This window comes from Macaca mulatta, chromosome 7, assembly GCF_049350105.2.
Source record: "Macaca mulatta isolate MMU2019108-1 chromosome 7, T2T-MMU8v2.0, whole genome shotgun sequence".
In the NCBI taxonomy this organism is placed as follows: domain Eukaryota; kingdom Metazoa; phylum Chordata; class Mammalia; order Primates; family Cercopithecidae; genus Macaca; species Macaca mulatta.
In genome coordinates this window covers 41640054-41662587 of record NC_133412.1, presented here as the reverse complement: position 1 = coordinate 41662587, position 22534 = coordinate 41640054, and the positions used below count along the sequence as shown (strand labels likewise).

General features: G+C 39.8%; 1 protein-coding gene across 11 annotated transcripts in view; it reads left to right on the top strand.

The window, feature by feature from the left end:
• The window catches only part of CSNK1G1 (casein kinase 1 gamma 1), a 224109-nt gene that overhangs the window by 80180 nt on the left and 121395 nt on the right, over positions 1–22534 (top strand). For 10 of the 11 annotated variants that reach the window (XM_077939568.1, XM_077939566.1, XM_077939567.1 and 7 more), the window contains exon 2: positions 6889–7289. Coding sequence is in view for 9 of the 11 variants with exons in the window: in XM_077939567.1 (XP_077795693.1) it covers positions 7109–7289 (181 nt within the window). In the remaining 2 variants the exon portion in view is untranslated. Of the gene's footprint in view, positions 1–3673; positions 3794–6888; positions 7290–22534 lie in introns of all 11 variants that reach the window. The other variant, XM_077939562.1, reaches the window with a different exon arrangement.

The window sequence follows — 22534 nt, the reverse complement described above, 5'->3', positions numbered from 1 at the left end:
TAGTAGTATATACTAAATACAGACAGGGTTTCACCACGTTGTCCAGGCTGGTCTTGAACTCCTGGCCTCAAGTGATCCACCTGCCTCAGCCTCCCAAAGTGCTGGGACTACAGGCGTGAGCCACCGCGCCTGGCCAGTATTTTGTAGTTTTGACCATAGATTTTTTTATACAGGTTTTGTAATATAGCTTCCTAAGTTTCTTGTTGCTTTTTTTAGATAGAATTATTATTTTAATTAACAGGCTTTATTTTAAAATTCTTTAGGTACAGTTTTAGGTTTACAGAGAAATGGAGTGGAAAGTACAGAGTTCCTATATATTCCCTAACACTCTTCCACTCCCGTTTTCCCCTATTATTAACGTCTTGCATTACTATGGTATGTTTGTAGTAGTTAATGAACCAATATTGACACATTATTAACTAAAGTCGGTAGTTTACATTAGATAGAATGTATTACACTATTTGTATTATACATTCTAGGGATTTGGACAAATGTATAATGGCATGCATCTACCATTACAGTATCATACAGAATAGTTTTCCTGCTCTAAAAATCCCCTGGGTTCCACCTGTTCACCCGCTCCCCTCCTCACTCAGAATATCTGGCAACTATTGATCTTTTTACCATCTCCATAGTTAGGACTTTTCTAGAATGTCATGAATTTGGAATGTAGTATTTAGCTTTTTCAAATGGATTTCTTTCACTTAGCAATATGCATTTTAGGTTGTTCTATGTCTTTTTGTAGCTTTGAATAATTCATTTCTTTTTATTACTGAACGGTATTCCATTGCATAGCTATACTGCAAATTTGTTTATTCATTCACCTATTGAAGGAAATCTTAGTGTTTTCATTTTTTGACAATTGCAAGTGAAGCTGCTGTAAACATTTAGGTGGTGGTTTTGTGTGGACTTAAGTTTTCATTTGATTTTGGTGGATACCAAGAAATACGATTGCTGGGTCATAGGTAAGAGTATGTTTAGTTACATAAGAAACTGCCAAACTTTCTTCCAAAATAGCCATACCATTTTGCATTCTCACCAGCAGTGAATGAGAGTTCCTGTTGCTCCATATCTTCCTTAGCATTTGATGATGTCAGTGTTTTGGATTTTCACTATTCTAGTAAGTGTATAGTGGTATCATTGTTTTAATTTGCAATTCTCTTGTGACCTATGGTATTGAGCGTATTTTCATGTATTTATTTTCCATCTGTATATCTTCTTTGATGAGATGTCTGATTCAAATCTTTTGCTTATATTTTAACTGGGTTGTTTTCTGATTGTTGAGTTTTAAGAGTTTTGTATATTTTAAATAACAGGCCTCTATCAAGTAAGTGTTTTGTAAATATTTTCTCCTAATCAGTGGCTTGTCTTTTCATTCTCTTAGCAGTGTCTTCCCCAGAGCAGAAGTTTTTAATTTTAGTGAAGTTAAACTTAACAATTTCTTCTTTCATTGATCATGTTTTTGTTGGTATGTCTAAGAAGTCATTGTCAAACCCTAAGTCATTTAGATTTTTTCCTATGGTATATTGTAGGAGTTTTATTTTGTGTTTTATATTTAGGTTGTGATCCATTTTGATTTTATTTTTGTGAAAGATGTAAGGTCTATGTCTAGATTATTTTTGTTTGTTTGCAAGTATATATCTAACTGTTGCAGCACCATTTGTTAAAAAGACTATCCTTTCTCCATTGAATTGCCTTTGCTCCTTTGACAAAGATTGGTACGTTTGTGTGAATCTATTTTTGTATGAATAGACTATATTTGTTTGAATCTATTTCTGGACTTTCCATTCTGTTCCATTGATTTGTGTATTTATTTTTATTTTTTTGTCAATACCACACTGTCTTGAGTGCTGTAGCTTTATAGTAGTTGTTTATTTATTTATCTATTTATTTATTTATTTTGGTGACAGGGTCATACTGAAGTGGTGCAGTGGCACTATCATAGCTCACTGCAACCTTGAACTCCTGGGCTCAAACAGTCCTCCCAGTTCTGCCTCCTCAGTAGCTGGTTCCATAGGCATGCACCACCTTGCCTGGCCGATTTTTATTTTTATTTTGTAGAGACAGGATCTCGTTTTGTTGCCCAGGCTGGTCTTGAACTCCTGGGCTCAAGTGATTCTCCCACTGTGGCCTCCCAACGCACTGGGATTACAGATATGAGTTACTGCACCTGGCCTTTTGTTTTGTTTTGTTTTGTTTTGTTTTAGCTTAAATGCATTTCAAGCCTTGTATTGGTACTTAAATTGTCCTACAGTGTCTTTTAATTTGTCCTATAGTTTTTGATAGTTTTATAAACACATACTCATGTGTGCACATGAGCACACAGATACCATTTTTGCTTGATGTTTGCTAAATACTTACCCTGGGTGTGATACTGCTTTTGAAACTTACCCTGTTTTTTAAACATCAGGTTAGGCTTTGATCTCATTCTTTGAAAAGCTTACAATTGGAATAGCAGATATTGGTACAAAAACCATTGGCAACCCAACATAAGGGGAAATTTGTTGGGATGTTTCTTAGAATAATTTTTATCCTTGACCAAAAAAATTTAAAAGAAAAAAGACAAGGAGAAAGACTTTTGTTTTTGTCGTATTATTTCTGTTTTGGACAGTAGCATGGGAAGTGATGCCTGAAGCTGAAACTCATAACCAAGAAACAGCAAGCATGAGGACCAAAAGCAATATGTGGTGGATGAAGAAGTAGTAGATCAGAAAGAGCCTGGTTTGCTTTTGAGTTTCACATACACTTACCATATGATCCAGCAGTCCTATACCTATAAATAAGTTCATCATAATTTGTGTAAGAAGAGAGATTTAGAAGCCTGGCACTCTCTCTTTTGATTATTAACAAAAACCCAGGGTGTTTTGACTTTGAAATTTAAATATTTATGTGCCTCACTTTTGATAAAGCCAATATATGAGAATCTGAAATACACAAACAGTAAATTAGTGAAACTTTTTTTGATGCTTTTATAATACGACTTAATTTTCTTTTAGACTTCATGAAACCTCCCATATACTGTTTTACATGAATTTAAGTAGAGAGTTCAAATGATACGCCAAAGAGTTTGTAATTGAGCAGAGGGTAGTGATAAAGAAATAGGATTCTAAAAAACTTAGTAACTTTAATTTCTTAAATGAGAGATGCCACATAAAGTAGTATTGGATATTATTCATCTTTCTTTCTTTTTTTGAGGCGGAGTTTCGCTCTTTTTGCCCAGGCTGGAGTGCAATGGCGTGATCTCAGCCCACTGCCACCTCCGCCTCCCAGGTGAAGCGGTTCTCCTGCCTCAGCCACGCAAGTAGCTGGGATTATAGGTGCCCACTACGATGTCTGGCTAATATTTTTTTGTATTTTTAGTAGAGACAGGGCATCACCATGTTGGCCAGGCTGGTTTTGAACTCCTGACCTCAGGTGATCTGGCCACCTCGGCTTCCCAAAGTACTGGGATTTTAGGCATGAGCCACTGTGCCCGGCCTCATCTTTCATAATTATAGATTGAGCAATGCTTATGTCCCATGCATAGATTAGAAAATTGACACAGCACCTTTAGTGTCAGTTTTTGTCATGGTTGTGGGAAGTAAAGTGATTGTTCTGTTCTACAAGTAGGTGTTATGAACATTTTTCCCCAGCTGAGTGAGATTTTTGACTATTTTTTTTTTTTTTTTGACAGGGTCTTGCTCTGTCATCCATACTGGAGTGCAGTGACACAATCATGGCTCACTGCATCCTTGAACCTCCCAGGCTCAAGCAGTCCTTCAACTTCAGCCTCCCCAAGTCACTGGGACCACAGGTGTGCACCACCATGCCCAGCTATTTTTTTTTTTTTAATTCCTTAAGATGGGGTTTTGCTCTTGTCGCCCAGGCTGAAGTGCAATGGCGCGATCTTGGCTCACTGCAACCTCCATCTCCTGGGTCCAAGAAATTCTCCTGCCTCAGCCTCCCGAGTAGCTGGGATTACAGGCCGGCACAACCACGCCTGGCTAATTTTTTTTTTTTAGTAGAGACGGAGTTTCGCCTTGTTGGCCAGGCTGGTCTTGAACTCCTGACCTCCGGTGATCCACCCGCCTTGGCCTCCCAAAGTGCCAGGATTATAGGCATGAGCCACCGTGCCTGGCCCTAATTTTTAAATTTTTTGTAGACATGGGGTCTCCCTATGTTGCCCAGGCTCATTTCAGACTTCTAGGCTCAAGTAATCCTTCTACCTTGGCCTCCCAAAGTGCTGGGATTACATGGACGAGCCACCACGCCCAGACAGTTTTTGGCTTTCTATAGGGTTTTTTTTTTTAAATTTAATTTTTAATATATATTTTTTAAATTTAATTTTTAATTTTTTAATTTTTTATTTTTTAGAGACAGGGTCTTTCTGTGTTGCCCAGGCTGGAGTTCAGTAGCTATTTACTGGCATGATAATAGCACATTCCGGCCTTAAACTCCTGGGCTTGAGCAGTACTCCCATCTCAGCCTCCCAAGTAGCTGGGGACTGTAGGCATATACCATTGCACCTGGCTTCTACAGGTTTTTAGAATTCTAATTCTTCTAATACATACATGTAAGTAAACATGGATAATGAGGGCTATGTGTGATTAGTCCACCTAATGTTATACTAGTCTAAGTGCAATGGAAGAAATTAATGCAAAGTATTATAAAAATAACATCCATTTGTTGGAAGAAACAGAGTGAGCAAAAATGAAAAATGTGAAGAGAAATAGACAATGTAATACAGTTTCCAAATCTTATAAATGAGGCTATCGTAGTGATAATTTTTGAAAATTTGTGAGTTCTTGAATACTTATAAATTCACTGAATTGGACTAAGACACATTCTGCCTCTGTCCTCATATTAATTTATAATGGAAGGAAATATAGTTGGCAGTCTCACACATAGACATACTCCCAGTAATTATGATGTTTTTTTCTCTTTCTAATATCATTTGAGGGATTTGGATTAAAGACGAGGATAATCAGGGGATAGTGGATATAGTTGGAAATAGGAGAAACAATAAGGAAATATGAATTCTTAATGTTGTTCATGTAGGAAGTTCAGTAGTTGCTGACCTCCTTTCATTGCTTTGATTTTTTTTCCTTTATAGAATATACATTATAAATGGAAATCTATTGTAAAGCAAAACAAACAAAAAATGAAAATAAGCAGTTTATTTAAACTATAATAGAGCAAACAGAAGCCAGGCACGGTGGCTGATGCCTGTAATCCCAGCACTTTGGGAGGCCAAATGGGTGGATCACCTGAGGTCAGGAGTTCGAGACCAGCCCGGCCAACATAGTGAAACCCCATCTTTACTAAAAATACAAAAAATTAGCTGGGTGTGGTGGCAGGCATCTGTAATTCTAGCTACTTCGGAGGCTGAGACAGGAGAATCGCGTGAACTTGGAAGGTGGAGGTTGCAGCGAGCCTAGATCTCGCCATTGCACTCAGCCTTGGCAACAAGAGTGAAACTCCATGTCAAAAGTAAATAAATAAAGCAAACAGATTGTATTATTGGGTTATGTGCCCACTTGTACAGTCAGCTGACAGCTTTTGGCCTGTTACTTTAGTAGGGAATTACAGGTATCCTCAGGAAGTTTAGAGTGTAGGCATCTTTGCTCTGTTGTGTAACTAGTGATGATAACCAAACATTTGTTCTAATTCTCTTAAGTTTTCTGTCTTTCTTTTTCCTTCCTTGCTCCCTCCCTCCCTTCCTTCTTTCTTTCCTTTTCTCGGAATGTCACTCTGTCACTCGTGGGAGTAGCACGAGCTTGGCTCACTGCAACCTCCGCCTCCTGGGTTCTAGCTGTTCTCCTGCCTCAGCCTCCCGAGTAGCTGGGATCACAGGTGCCTGCCACCACGTCCAGCTAATTTTTATATTTTTAGTAGAGATAGGGTTTTGCCATGTTGGCCAGGTAGTCTCAAACTCCTGACCTCAGGTGATCTGCCTGCCTTGGCCTCCCAAAGTGCTGGGATTACAGGCGTGAACCACCACACCCAGCCTTCTCTTCCCTTAAGTTTTAAGGAAAACATTTATGAAAGTGAAATATAAATGTGTGTTTAGTATGTGACTAGTGGTAACAGTATTTTTTTTTTTTTGTTAAGAATACTCACATGGATAATCAAATATAGCATCAAAATTATCTCATTGCAAACATTTGTGCTGGGCTCAGTCCTGAATTTGGACACTGCAGAATTCTGGTAGAGATGAATGTTATGTTTAAGATTTTTTGTTTTTGTTTTTGTTTTTTTGCTTTATTTTCACTTTGGGGTTCTGCAAAGGATCTCTTTTTGGCGCTCTGTCATTGCATACTCAGTATACAGCAAAAACCACCAAAAGTTTAGCTTTTCAGAATTTTAGGACTACTTAATACCAATAGAGTTTTGGAAATTCCTTCATAGAGGTTGTCTGTGTTGATTGGTAAATGTAGAATACATAATTCTTGTCGGTACTTGGTAAATGGTGGGGATAGGGGAATGGGGCAGTGAATAGTCTAATTTCTTATAAGTCTTGGTAAAATTAAAAGGAAGAGCTTAAAGTTAAATCGTCCTCAGTTTCTTTAACTTGGTTTCAGCACTGCTATGTATTTCTGTTAGCCAGTGATGAAAAAAACAACAATTGTCTTTCTTTTTGGTCATATGTACATTACTAGAAGAAAGCATTTTATATTTAAGGCTTGTGTGTTTCCTTAGCTTCTATGGTTTGCAGCCTCCTGAGCTTATGATACCATGTGAATAACTAATCTAGATGTTAAACTGTTGGAGGATAGAAAACCAAAACCCATTTCAGGAAGCTATGCATTTTGCTCACCTTTGGATAGGATTCATTCTAATTAGTAGAGACTTTCTGAATTTGTTTTAAAATTTAATTTTTAACTACGTGTTTTCTTGATTTTTACCTAGGTTACAAGATGTTCAACTAAGCCTGAGACCTAGTGACTACATTTCATACGGGAACAAATCAATGGTTTTTCATCTCCCGGAGATACATTAGAAACAAATATGGTGCTAAAAGAACTCCTTACCTTTCTCTGACTACAATTTATTTGGACATACTTTTGTATTGAAGAGAGGTATACACACTGAAGCTACTTGCTGTACGGAGACTTTGTCCTGTAGGATCATGGACCATCCTAGTAGGGAAAAGGATGAAAGACAACGGACAACTAAACCCATGGCACAAAGGAGTGCACACTGCTCTCGACCATCTGGCTCCTCGTCATCCTCTGGGGTTCTTATGGTGGGACCCAACTTCAGGGTTGGCAAGAAGATAGGGTGTGGGAACTTCGGAGAGCTCAGATTAGGTAAGAACTTGGTTATGTCAGTGACTTCTACTAACAACAATACCTATAATAAGCCTTGGTGTGTTTCAAGACAAGCCATTTGTAGTTTTGCAAGAAAAGTTTCTTAAGGAGAACCTATTGTTATAGGAAATAATTTATGAAGGGGCACTATGGTCATTATCAATTATTTGTTATCCAGGGCTCATCTGTCTTTATGTGTGTGCAATGGGCTTTTAAATTTTCTACCAGTTCTGAGATTTTCTGATGAACATAGAGTTGCATACAGGTATCAGTAAAGTGCAGACTCTGATTTAGGAGGTCTGAGGTGGAGCCCCAGATTCTGCATATTTTTGCAAACTCCAGGTGATGCAGATGCTGTTGGTCCTTTAAGAAGGGCATAAGGCTTGGTTTAATTCAGACTCTGCCTCCCGGGTTCACGCCATTCTCCTGCCTCAGCCTCCCAGGTAGCTGGGACTACAGGCGTCCGCCACCACGTCTGGCTAATTTTTTTTTGTATTTTATTAGAGATGGGGTTAGCCAGGATGGTCTTGATCTCCTGACCTCGTGACCTGCCCGCCTCGGCCTCCCAAAGTGCTGGGATTACAGGAGTGAGCCACTGCGCCCAGCCATTTATATACTTTTTAATGGCTCTCCCTTGGTGAGTGAGATAGAGAAAACAGAAGGCCGTATAAATATATGAAGTTAGGCCGGGCGCGGTGGCTCAAGCCTGTAATCCCAGCACTTTGGGAGGCCGAGACAGGGCGGATCACGAGGTCAGGAGATCGAGACCATCCTGGCTAACATGGTGAAACCCCATCTCTACTAAAAGACACAAAAAACTAGCCGGGCGAGGTGGTGGGCACCTGTAGTCCCAGCTACTCCGGAGGCTGAGGCAGGAGAATGGCATAAACCCGGGAGGCGGAGCTTGCAGTGAGCTGAGATCCGGCCACTACACCCCAGCCTGGGCGACAGAGCAAGACTGTCTCAAAAACAAACAAACAAACAAACAAAAAAATATATATGTATATGAAGTTGGAGATTAGCTTGGAGAATGTGGAAGGGTCATCTTTGAGGCTAAAGTATTTTCTTTTTCTTCATAGCTCTTGAGACTGTGGATTAATATGAAGACTCATTTTAAGAAACTTTGGCTCTTGTGGGGAATGGTGGGAGGGTGGGAACATAATGTAATTATGTTTTTACCTCTCTTCCTTTTTTTGTTTTTTGAGATGGAGTGTCGCTCTGTCACCCAGGCTGGAGTGCAGTGATGCCATCTCAGCTCACTGCAACCTCCACCTCCCAGGTTGAAGTGATTCTTTTGCCTTAACCTCCAGAGTAGCTGGGACTACAGGCATGTGCCACCATGCCCAGCTTATTATTATTATTATTTTTTGTATTTTTATGGAGACGGGCTCTTGCCATGTTGGCCAGGCTGGTCTCGAACTCCTGGCCTCAAGTGATCCACCTGCCTCGGCCTCCCAAAGTGCTGGGATTACAGGCATGAGCCACTGCGCCTGACCACTTCTGCTATTTGTGATGGTCCTTCATAGAGAACATGGACAAAATCTTACCTCTGATCCCTCATAGAGAACCTTGGAGAAACATCACCATACTAGTCAGAGACCATTTGAATTTAAGAATGATGAGAATGGATTTATTTTTACTGTTAGAAGGCTGGTAACCTGGAGATTCAGGATTTAATTAGGGTAATGAAAGGGTCTTTATATTCAGAATTGTGTTCAGGTTAGCAAAGCCAGCAGATGCTACTTATAATAGGAGTAAGATGTGTAATTTCATACTGCTTTACTTTCTAGCAATTACAGAGTTGCTTTAATGAATAGTTTTGTGAATATTTCTTCATGTCATAGATTGACTTTAACATCACAGTACTACTTGGATGGATTAAATAATTATGACATAAACATCCACAAAATGATTGCTAAGAGGCAGTTTCTAATGCATCTAAATCTTTGAAATCTCAAAACATCAGACAATTGTTTCATTTCTGTGAAAGTGAAGAAAAACCTTGGTGAATTAAAAGTGGAAATCTGTTTAATCACTTTAGTCTAGATTTGTATTATAAGTTTACATGGGAATGGAAAAATTCATTCAGTTAAAAGCATACATTTATAGCCCATATGTATTTTCAGAGTAGTATTGTGTTTTGTTTCCTCTTTGAATCTGAGATAATTTTGATGTTTCTCATTTGGACTTGCTTGTAGTCAGAAGAACTTGTCTTTCTTTTCAGGTGCTTTTACTCTTCTCTGCTTGTCAAGTTTTCATTAGCCCTGGGACCATACCGTTATGGCCTTGTATCTAGAAAAGATACTTTCAGAATTGTTTGGCCTCTTCCTAACAATAGAGCGGGCTGCATACTGCATTCTGTCATTTTATTGCTCTAATATTACCGAGGAGAAGATTGTAACCTACAAAATTCCAAAGTCAAGGCAGGTGCAGTCAGGCCTCCATCATGGCTACCACCTACAAGGCCCTGCTTCTCTAAACTAATTTCCTTTCTTAGACACACAGTCTCTCAAACAGCCAAGTGCATTTCTTCTTATTGTCTCTTTTTTTTTTTTTTTTTTTTGAGACAGGGTCTTGCTCTGTTGCCCGTACTGGAGTGCAGTGGCATGATCATAGCTCACGCAGCCTCCAGCCCCTGGACTCAAGCGATCCTCCTACTTCAGCCTACTTAATAGCTGGTGCATAAGAACACACCCAGCTTATTTTTTTATTTTTAAATGTTTTGTAGAGCTGATGTTTCACAGCCTGGTCTCGAACTCCTGGCCTCAAGCAATTTTCCTGCCTCAGCCTCCCAAAGTGTTGGGATTACAGATGTGAGCCGCCATGCCTGACCAACCATGTGCATTTCTGCTTCAGAGACTTTACACTTGCAATTCCTTCTGCTTGCAGAATTATTTCCCTAAAATTTTGCATAGTGGGTTGTTTCTCATCCTTTAGGCCTCAGCTTATGTCTTACCTTCTCAGAGAAACATTCTATCACTTCTTCCTCATTCCCATTTAAAATAGCACGTTTCTCTGTAGCACATTCTGTCTTGTCAAACTACTTTATTTTATTCATTGCATTCATCACTATCTGAAATGACCATATATATGTACGTTTCCCTATTAATTGCCTCTCCTTACTTGAATATAAGCCCTTTAGAGGGCAGGGGTTCTTTCTGTCTTGTTTACTGTTATTTATGAGATGGAAGGATAAAAAGCTGATGAATAGGAAGAGGGGGGAAATAAAGCATACTTTCCTTTGGGCTCCAGGTTTATGTGGGGGTGGTGGCACATAGTAGACCTATCGATTCCAAACAGCAAAAAAAAAAAAAAGTAACGATAGTGCATTTTGGTTCTCTGCAAATGTTTCCACCCTATTATACAGCTTTTTTGTTTGTTTGTTTGTTTGTTTGTTTTGTTTAGGTGGAGTTTCACCCTTTTTTCCCAGGCTAGAGTGTGTTGGCACAATCTCAGCTTACTGCAACCTCTGCCTCCCAGGTTCAAGTGATAGTTTCCTGTCCCAGCTTCCCAAGTAGCTGGGATTACAGGTGTGTGCCACCATGCCCATCTAATTTTTTATTTTTAGTTGAGGCGGGGTTTTACCATGTTGGCCAGGCTGGTCTTGAACTCCTGACCTCAGGTGATCCACCCACCTCAGCATCCCAAAGTGCTGGGATTACAGATGTGAGCCACTGCACCCAGCCCCCATTATACATTTAACAACTATTTCTTGAATATTTACTGATACTAGACTCTGGGAAGGATAGAAATAACAAGATATAGTTATTGTCCCTACAAATACCACAGTCTAGTGGTAGATAGAAAAAAACAAGTTGCAATACAAAGTGATAATACAGCAGATTGTGGGCTGGGTGTAGTGGCTTATGCCTGTAATCCCAGCACTTTGTGAGACCAAGGCAGGCAGATCACTTGAGCTCAGGATTTCAATACCAGTGTGAGCAACGTGGCAAAACTTCATCTCTATAAAAAATACAAAAATTAGCTGGGTATGGTGATATGCATCTGTAGTCCTAGCTACTTGGGAAGCTGAGATGGGAGGATGGCTTGAGCCTGGGAGCCTGATGCTACCATGAGCCAAGATCACATCACTGCACTCCAGCCTGGGTGACAGAGTGAGACCCTGTCTCAAACAAACAAAAAACCAGATTGTATAGAAACTACGTTGGCAGAGAAGGTTAATAAAGGCTTCAAAGAGGAGGTTTGATTTGATGATAGGACAGGATTTCTGCTGGTAGACATAAGGAAGAAGAACTTGTGCAGGATACACAATCACTAGATATTATGCAAGTGCCCAGCATATCACAGCAGCATTTAGTTATACGTGACTGGGTCATAGGATGTGAAGTGAAAGTAAAGTAATAGAATGAAGGTTTTAGGTAAGTTGGGATGAAATTGTGAAGTGTTTGCATATATTAAAGCATTTGGACTTTATCCTGTAGGCAATGGGGTCGAATCATCAGAGGTCTTACAACACGGTGACATAATCTAGTTTATATTCCAGAAAGAGAATTCAGGTTGTATTGTAAGATTAGATCAAATAGGAAAGTTGACATCTTGTAGGTTTTGCTCTAATTGTAATATTTATCGTGTTGTACTTTATTCTTCCATTTCTCTCTCCCAAGATAGGTGTAATGGTATTACTTTGCTTTATTAGTCCTCATATTCTAATTCCTTTCACTGTGTGTGGTATGTAATGGGTACTCAAGAAAGGCTGAATTGTCTAGGTCAGAAGTAGCAGGGCCTTTGGTCTTATATCTGAAAATGGAAGTGAGATGGAGAGAGGAGAGGACAGGGTAAATTAGAAATTTTAGATGTAGACTATAGGCAGGATTTAGTCACTAATTATATGATGGGAAGGAGTCAAAGATGACTAAATGTGCCAGCTTGAAGAGACCTTATAAATGAGGAAGATGTAAACCCATTTATGCTGGAGGTTGCAAATTTTTTTGTGAAAAATCAGACCTTGATGATGACCTTGAGCAGTAGGATATAACTAACCCCCACCAGCCTAGTGTTCCAGTAGTGGAACACTAGGCATAAAAGAGTTAATTGAGATAGAAAATATAGGACTAGGGAGAGAGTGGTTGGGAAGGCAAGTAAGATAGTTTGTGAATATTTGAGGACTGTGTGACACATATGCAGAAATGTATATCTGAGACTTAGAAAGTTAGGCTTGAGATACGGATTAAGAAATCACCACCAGACCAGGTGCAGTGGCTCATGCCTGTAATCCCACCACTTTGGGAAGCCCAGGCGAGTGGATCACCTGAGGTAAGGAGTTCGAGACCAGCCTGGCCAACATGGCGAAACCCTGTCTCTACTAAACATACAAAAATTCACCAGGCGTGGTGGCACACGTTTGTAGTCCCAGCTACTCCGGAGGCTGAGGCAGGAGAATTACTTGAACCCGGGAGGCAGAGGTTGCAGTGAACTGAGATTACACCATTGCACTCCAGCCTGGGCGACAGAGTGAGACTCCGTCTCAAAAATACAAAACAAGCAAAGAAATCATCACCCTATAGGTGTTAATGAACATAGAAAGTCTGAAGAGTGATGCTTTGTGGAGCTTGTATGACTGAGAGAAGGAAAAATGATGGAAAAGGAAGAGTAGAGGGGTTAAGCAGGAGAAGGCTAATTATTCCCTTTGGTCTTTCACTATTGTTTATGTTTTCTAAAATGCTTCCTTTCCCGTCTTCTCCGCCCCCCGCAGCAACCCCCGCTTTTTTTTTTTTCCGAGGCGGAGTCTTGCTCTGTCTCCCAGGCTGGAGGGCAGTGGCGTGATCTTGGCTCACTGCAACCTCAATCTCCCAGGTTCAAGCAATTCTCCTGCCTCAGCCTCCCAAATAGCTGGGATTACAGGCACATACCACCACACACAGCTAATTTTTGTATTCTTAGTAGACAGGGTTTCCCCATGTTGGCCAGGCTGGCCTCGAACTCTTAACCTTGTGATTCACCTGCCTCGGCCTCCCAAAGTGCTGGGATTACAGACGTGAACCATCACGCCTGGCCCCCTCCCCTTTAATTTTACTTTTAATTTTTATTTTTTTTGAGACGGAGTCTCGCTCTGTCACCCAGGCTGGAGTGCAGTGGCACGATCTTGGTTCACTGCAAGCTCTGCCTCCCGGGTTTATGCCATTTTCCTTGCCTCAGTCTCCTGAGTAGCTGGGACTACAGGCGCCTGCCACCACGCCCGGCTAATATTTTAGTAGAGATGGGGTTTCACCATGTTAGCCAGGATGGTCTCGATCTCCTGACCTCGTGATCCGCCTGCCTCGGCCTCTGGAAGTGCTGGGATTACAGGCGTGAGCCACTGCGCCTGGCCCTTCCCTATCTTTTTAAAATGAGCCTGTGTGTTTTGTAATCAGAAAAAGGTAGTAATCAAAGCAAAAAAAAAAAATCATTATAGCAAATTTTTCTAAAAAGAAAATACGCTGATTGCTTACATTTTTTAAAAAAAATTCACTTAAATGGTCAGGCACGGTGGCTCACACCTGTAATCCCAGAACTTTGGGAGGCCGAGGTGGGCGGATCATGAGGTCAGGACCAGCCTGGCCAACATGGTGAAACCCCGTCTCTACTAAAAATACAAAAATTAGCTGGGCATGGTAGTGGGCGCCTGTAATCCCAGCTACCGGGGAGGCTGAGGCAGGAGGCGGAGGTTGCAGTGAGCTGAGATTGCACCACTGCACTCCAGCCTGGGAGACAGAGTGAGACTCCATCTTAAAAAAAAAAAAAAAAAACAAAAAAAACAAGCCTTTTTTTATTGCTCAATAGAGCATGAACATCTTGTTTCAACTTAAATATATCTTATCAATTTTAAATATTTCTATATTATTGAGTTTAGCCATTATCAATATACACACAAATTATTTTGTATTTTTAATATTATAATTAATACAGTACTCCTGCAGTCCCCAACTTTTTTGGCACCAGAGACCCATTTCATGGAAGACAGTTTTTCCATGTACCAGGGGTGGGGGATGGTTTCAGAATGAAACTGCTCCACCTCAGATCATCAAGTATTAGATGTAGCCTAGATCCCTCACATGCGCAGTAATAGGGTTTGCACGCCTGTGAGAATCCAGTGCTGCCACTGATCTTTCAGGTGACACTCAGGCGGTAATGCTTGCTTACCCAGTGCTCACCTCCTGCACGGGCTGGCACTGGTCTACTCGATATCCTTGTAGTTTAAAGTTGGTTTAATTTCTTAGACTACATCCTGGAAGCATACTTTTTGTGTCAAAGGATATGTACGTTTGCAATTTTGTTACACATTGTCAGTTTATCCTCCAAAAAGATGTTTCAGTTTGTGTGTGTGTGTGTCCTTTGGCTCATTTCCTCCAGTACTTCAGAAATCTTAAACAATATCAAGAATCTTTTCATCTCTGCCAGTCTGATAAGGGAAAATGGTATCCCTTAAATGTGTATGTGTTCATAGGTGAAGTTAAACATATTTACATATATTTGCTTATTTTTTTAAAGAGTTATTTCTATGTGGCCTTTGCCCATTTTCAATGGAAATATTATTTCTGTGGAGTCTTTTGTGTACTGCCTCAATGAAAGGAGAATTATGAAGATTTAAGAGAAGGGAAAATTGATGGATAGTGATTATGTAGGTAGGAGGACATCATGGGATGAAAACAGATTTTACAGATTGATACTAACTGAAAAACATGGCGAATCTTGTGAGAACTTTCTCATTTTTAAAGGTTCGAGCCTTCTGCTGAATCAGGCCTGGAAAGAATCTTGTAAACATCAAAATAAGATTATATTCCTCCAGAGTTAAGAAAATATACATCCTCAATGTACAAATAATTGCTAGTGTTTTTCTTCTTAGTTGCAAGAATAAGTAGATAGGTGATATTTACTTATTTATTTATGAGACAGAGTCTCGCTCTGTCACCAGGCTGGAGTGCAGTGGTGCGATCTTGGCTCACTGCAGCCTCTGCCTCCCGGGTTCAAGCAATTCTTCTGCCTCAGCCTCCCAAGTAGCTGGGATTACAGGCGCCTGCCACCATGCCCAGTTAATTATTATTTGTATTTTTTTTAATAGAGACGGGGTTTCACCATATTGGCCAGGATGGTCTTGATCTCTTAACCTAGTGATCCGCCCGCCTCAGCCTCCCAATATGCTGGGATTACAGACATGGGCCACTGCACCCAGCCGGTGATATTTCTTTCATATCCACATAGGGGTGCACGTATGTTTATGGAGACCTGTTAGACTAGAGAGGCAGGCATATAATTTTAATAATATTCATATTATCCTTTTGAAGTAGGATAGGGTGAGAGGATGTTATTACTTGCATACAGGAAAATGAAGGCACAACAAATTGACCTTTTTGATCTTTTCCATCTTTGGTGTCTGATGAAATATGCAAAAATGCATTAGCACAGGATACTTCTGACAAAGGTAAATAAATTGGCTAATGGTAGCAGCTTGTTTTGTGACACTCCTGCATGGCTTCTGAAGTAAGACACTTATTTCTGTGATTGACATAGGGTTTATATGACAGGCTGTTCCTATTGTTCTTTCCTGTTCTGAATTACTGAACTGTCACTTGTGAACTTAAATTGGAACTTTTTTTTTTTTTTTTGAGACAGAGTCTCACTTTGTCGCCCAGGCTGGAGTGCAGTGGCTCCAGCTCTGCTCACTGCAAGCTTCGCCTCCCGGGTTCACGCCATTCTCCTGCCTCAGCCTCCCGAGTAGCTGGGACTACAGGTGCCTGCCACCGTGCGAGACTAATTTTGTTGTTTAATATATTTTTAGTAGAGACGGGGTTTCACCGTGTTAGCCAGGGTGATCTCCTGACCTTGTGATCTGCCCACTTCAGCCTCCCAAAGTTCTGGGATTACAGGCGTGAGCCACTGTGCCCCGCCTAAATTGGAACTTTTAATTTCTGCTGCTACCCATTGTTTTTTTGGCAGTTGTGAGTATTAACAATTTACAGATGAGTACTATCTAAAGCAGTTCATTTTGTATTATATCCCACAGTCTTAGATCCCCTATTTTCCACTCCAAGTCGATGGGAAAAGAAAAATGAACAGGCAGAACTCTCCATGTTATCTGTTTTATACATTGAGTTTTCTTTTTTTTTTTTTTTTTTTTTGGGACGGAGTCTCGCTCTGTCGCCCAGGCTGGAGTGCAGTGGCCGGATCTCAGCTCACTGCAAGCTCCGCCTCCCGGGTTCACGCCATTCTCCGGCCTCAGCCTCCCGAGTAGCTGGGACTACAGGCGCCCGCCACCTCGCCCGGCTAGTTTTTTTTTTTTATTTCTTAATAGAGACGGGGTTTCACCGTGTTAGCCAGGATGGTTTCGATCTCCTGACCTCGTGATCCGCCCATCTCGGCCTCCCAAAGTGCTGGGATTACAGGCTTGAGCCACCGCGCCCGGCCTACATTGAGTTTTCAATAAGATTTTATTTGAAACGTATGATTCTGCTGCTTTAAACATTTTTGAAAATCATCTGAGAGAATGCAGGCTTAAGATGAAACATAATTTTATTTTATTTTTGAGTCGCTCTTGTTGCCCAGGCTGGAATGCGGTGGCGCGATCTTGGCTCACTGCAACCTCTGCCTCCCGGGTTCAAGTGATTCTCCTGCGTCAGCCTCCCGAGTAGCTGGGATTACAGGTGCCCGCCACCACAGCCAGCTAATTTTTTGTATTTTCAGTAGAGATGGAGTTTCACCATGTTGGCCAGGCTGGTCTCGAACTCCTGACTTCAAGTGATCTACCTGCTTTGGCCTCCCAAAGTGCTGGGATTACAGGCTGGAGGCACCGCACCCAGCCCAAGATGGAACATAATTTGAAGGTATTTCTTCTGTAGTTCAAAATGAAGGCATTTTAAAATCAAATTTTTGCTTTTAATAGTTTCTTAGAAAATCATGGTATTTTAAACAAATGAAACTGTATCAGCCAAACACCTAATTAACCAGAAACGTCGATATATGTTTGTAACCTTGTTAAAGTTTTCTTATAAATTTACAAATTTTTAGCTTCTGTGGATGGAACAAAAACAAGTTTTAGAAGTCATGTCATTATTCTTCTGCTTAAGTGATTAAAAATAGGACTCTTGGCCGAGCATGGTGGCTCATGCCTGTAATCTCAGCACTTTGGGAGGCCGAAGCGGGCAGATCATCTGAGGTCAGGAGTTCGAGACCAGCCTGGCCAACATGGTGAAACCCCATCTCTACTAAAAATTCAAAAATTAGCCAGACATGGTTGCAGGCGCCTGTAATCCCAGCTACTCGGGAGGCTGAGGTAGGAGAGTTGCTTGAACATAGGAGGCAGAGGTTGCAGTGAGCCAAGATCGTGCCATTGCACTCTAGCCTGGGTTACAAGAACGAGACTCCATCTCAAAAATAAAATAAAATAAAATAAAATTATAACTTTAAACAAAATGCATTCTATTTTGTTGTTGTTGTTGTTGTTATGTGGATATATTCCCTAATGGTGAAGTCTGGATTTTTTGTGTAACTATCTATCACCTGAATAATATGCATTGTATCCATTAAATAATTTCTCATTTCTCACCTCTCTTCCACCCGTTTAAGTCTTCGGTGTCTGTTATTCTACATTCTGTGTCCATGTGTACACATTATGTAGCTCCCACTTACAAGTGAGAGCATGCGTTTTTTGATTTTCTGTTTCTGTGTTGTTTCACTTAAGTTAATGGCCTGCAGTTCCATCCATGTTGCTGCAAAAGACGTGAAATTTTATTATTTTTTTAAGGGCTGAATAGTAGTTCATTGCCTGTCTCTGTGTGTGTGTGTGTTTGTGTGTGTAGAAAATGTGGTGTGTATGTGTATGACTATATATATATATATAAAATCATCCATGAAGGACACTTAACTTGTTTGCATATCTTTAGCGATAAACATAACATGTGCATGTGTCTTTTTGATGTAATAATTTCTTTTCTTTTGGGTAGGTGCCCAGCAGTGAGATTGCAGGATCGAATGGTTGTTTCAGTTTTTTGAGAAACTTCCATACTGTTTTTCATAAAGGGTGCACTCATTTACATTCCTGCCAACAGTGTATAAGTGTTCTCTCTTCTCCGCACCCTTGCCAACATCTTTTATTTTTTGACTTTTTAATAGCCATCCTTAGAGTGTAAAAGGCTTATTGGAAAAACCAACCAAACAAAAAATAATAATAGCCATTGTGACTGGTATAAAATTATATCTTACTGTGGTTTTAATTTGCATCTCTCTGCTGATTAGTTCTTTTGAGCGTTTTTTCATATGCTTCTTGGTCATTTGTATGTCTTCATTTGAAAAATGTTCATGTCCTTTGCTCACTTTTAGATGGGGTTATACGGGTTTTTTTGTTGTTGTTTGTTTGAGTTTCTTGTAAATTCTTACAATTAGTATTGTAAATGCTATAATATCCTTGTAATTGGATATTAGTTTCCTGTTAGATGCAGAGTTTGCAAATATTTTCTCCCATTCAGCAGGTTGTCTTTTCACTCTGCTATTTCTTTTGCTGTGCAGATGCTCTTTAGTTTAATTGTCCCATTTGTCTATTTTTGTTTTTGTTGTACATTTTAATTTTCTTGGAACAATATCAGATGTATATGAGATTCTTGTTTGTAGTAGTATCGTAGTTTAAATTTCTTTTGGAATTACACCCTAGTTTAATGTAGGCACAATTTATTAAGGTTAAGCAGTTCTAACAGATCTTGGAGAATTATTATTTCTGTCAATAGCATAATCCATCAAAATAAAGTAGAAGCGAAGAGTTCTAACCACATTAGCTGACACACAATCTACATTGCATTAATATGGTAATTTTCAAAGTGTCACAGATATAATACTTGCAGGATTATGCATTGACATCTTGACTGGTTAACCAGGAGAATGTAATGGTAAAATTTCCAGGCTTGCCAAACAATTCCGGAATTTTTTTTTTTTTTTTTTTTTCTTTTTTGAGACAGAGTCTCACTCGGTCGCCCAGGCTGGAGTACAGTGTTGTGATCTCGGCTCACTGCAGCCTCCATCTCTTGGGTTCAAGTGATTCTCGTGCCTTGCCTCAGCCTCTGGAGTGGCTGGAGTTACAGGCGTGTGCCACGCCCGGCTAATTTTTGTATTTTTAGTGGAGACAGCGTTTCGCCATGTTGCCAGGCTGGTCTCAAACTCCTGACCTTAGGTGATATGCCCACCTTGGCTTTCCAATTGCTGGGATTACAGGCGTGAGGCACTGTGTCTGGCTAGAAGTTTTTAGGAGGACTATGAAAGTAGGATGGTTATGGGTAATAGAAGTTTTATAGAAAGATGTGTTTATGAGGGTGATTCAGAAGCAGTATTTACATGATGTCATCATGCGTCCTAAGGAAAAAACTGTCTGAACTTACGGCCTACTTTTCCAGAAGAAGGCAAAGCTCTTGTCAAAGAAAGTGGAGCTTACTGTCAGCTGTTGTGGGCTTTCAAAGAGCAGGTGATGCTGGCTTGATTCAAACTTTTTCTTTTTTCTATGTTGAGGTTACTAGGGCAAGAGGAAATGTATATCTACACACACACACACACACACACACACACACATATATATATATAACTTTATAAAGTATCATGTAATATTTTTTATAATTTATCTTTAATTCCAATAACTAGGTTACATAGATTCTAAAGTCCTGAACCCTATAGGCAAGTGGTTCAATTATTTTATCCGTGTCCTCTAGATACCTCCTTATTTCTAAATATTATTTCTTGATTTTTTTCAATATTAGATATCGTTACTGATTTTCTCACGCTTGCCATACCTAATGACATACATACCTTGCCCACATTCTCCCAATATATTTATGTCATATTTTTTGGTTCAATAATTTTTTTACATTTATAGCTTTCTGGCTGTTGAAGTATTGTTTGCAACCGAGCTATGAGAGCACTGTTACTGTATTTCCTTTTTAGTATGACTCCATCATTCCTTCCCTCAGAATTAAAAATTGCTGATACTTGATTTTTTAAAAAAATTCTTAGTTATCAGCTGGGCGCGGTGGCTCAAGCCTGTAATCCCAGCACTTTGGGAGGCCGAGACGGGCGGATCACGAGGTCAGGAGATCGAGACCATCCTGGCTAACCCGGTGAAAACCCGTCTCTACTAAAAAATACAAAAAACTAGCTGGGCGAGATGGCGGGCGCCTGTAGTCCCAGCTACTCGGGAGGCTGAGGCAGGAGAATGGCGTGAACCCGGGAGGCGGAGCTTGCAGTGAGCTGAGATCCGGCCACTGCACTCCAGCCTGGGCGACAGAGTGAGACTCCGTCTCAAAAAAAAGGAAAAAAAAAAATTCTTAGTTATCTATATACCTTTCATTAATTTTTTTCCCTCAAGTCCAACAATTAAAAAATTTGTCAGTGATATTAGGTAATTCTGGGTTTAGATTCCTTTTCTGCTGGATGGCTTAGTTTTGCTAAGTCATTTACCATTTGTTTATTCAATTCTTATCTTCCAAAATGTTGACATCTCTAGTCTGCTGTTTCCTCACCTATTCTCTTTGTCCTTTCTTGTTTCCTTTGTCCTTTCAGTGGGGTTTTGGAAATAGATAGAGCTAAATGCCTCAATTTTTTTCTGCCATGTTAGACTAGATGTCTATGTTATACATTTTTATTTCAGCAAGGCATTTATTTGACAGACTTTGTGATATTCTGGTAACATATACAGAAATGTGAGGTGACTGATAAGATAATTAAGTACATTTGTCATTCCTTTAACCATCTTCATCAAAGAGAATGAGTTAATGGATCATTGCCCTCACTGATGCTAAACAGTAGAGTTCTGTATTTTGGTCTTATCCACTTCAACAGTGAATTGGATTGAACCTTTGAAGGACATACTGATGAAAGCTGTACACAACACAATGCTTTGGGTGGGGCAGCTAATATGTATTGCTGGTTAACAGAATAAAGATTCAGCTTTATCTTAAATAAGCAAAGAGTTGAACAAAAGTCCTGACCATGGTTCATAAACCAGTTCTACTGTACAATTTTGGATTTGACAACTAGATTAGCAACAATTAATATGAAAAAGATGACTGTAAGTTTAGAATGAGACAAGAACGGTCCCAGGCTTCCCAAAAGTTTATGGTAACTTTGAGTAACTTAATATGTGAAGTCCAGATCAACTAAAGTTTTAGACCTATAAGGAACCTTAGCATTGTCTAGTTCAACTGTCATCATTTTAAAGATGAGAGGAATGAAAAATTAAGTGGCTTGGTCTCAGGAGAACAACCAGCTTGTCACAGAATTGGAACTACAGCCCAGATCCAAGACATCACAGATAGCTATTTCTATTATATGCCATGTAGTCTTACCAGTTACTGGTTAAGTGTATAGTTGAAATACCACATACTAGAAAAAAATAGTTAAAAAAAGACATCAGAGTAAATGTCTAATTATAATACAAAGATGATAGTCATTTGCATTTAATATAATTACATGTTACCAGAAAAAGAAATATAAATAAAGTATAAAATGATAACTAATGATCTTTTAAGTGACACCATCTAGTTTTTATGATGGATCATCCCCAACATTAATCATTGCGAAGTTTAATACTGTACTATTGCAAAGTAAATTTAGAGCAGAATCGAAGTGGAGGATGTTATAAACACTATGTCTCTTTCAAATAAAAGGCTAGGGGTAGATTTCCATAATTACCTAGCCATTTATTCATTTAACGAATTGTATTGAGCATCTGGTTTTTTGGCAGGCATTTAGCTAGGCCCTGGGGGTACAAACATCATAAATAAGACATGGACCCTGCTTTTGCCAAGATCGTTATTTGGGGAATCACACTTAGAAATTAGTAGCTATAATGCTATGCAGTAAGTAAAATAATAGAAAATATATACAAGATGTAATGTAGCTTAGAAAGAGTGATATCTCTGCTAGAATTGGCAAATGGCAGAAAACCTGCACAAATAAGACACTCTGAGTTGAACCTTTAAGGCTTGAGTTGGACAGTAAGGTGAAAGGGCTGGGATCACGGGTTGAGAATGTGAAAGAACATTCTCAAAAGAGGAAGCCGCACCATACAAAAGGCATGGAAGTGTGAAACAAGAAAATGTAAAGAACCTCAGCACTACTGGAAAGCATGTGTGGCTAAGATCCACAGGGGTTGTTCAGTGGAATTTGTATTAGGAAGTGAGGCCAGAGATGTGAGCAAAGCCTGTTCTTGACCGTGATAGAGATTTTGTACTTTATTGTATAGGCCATGAAAAAACTCAGGAGGAATTACAAGT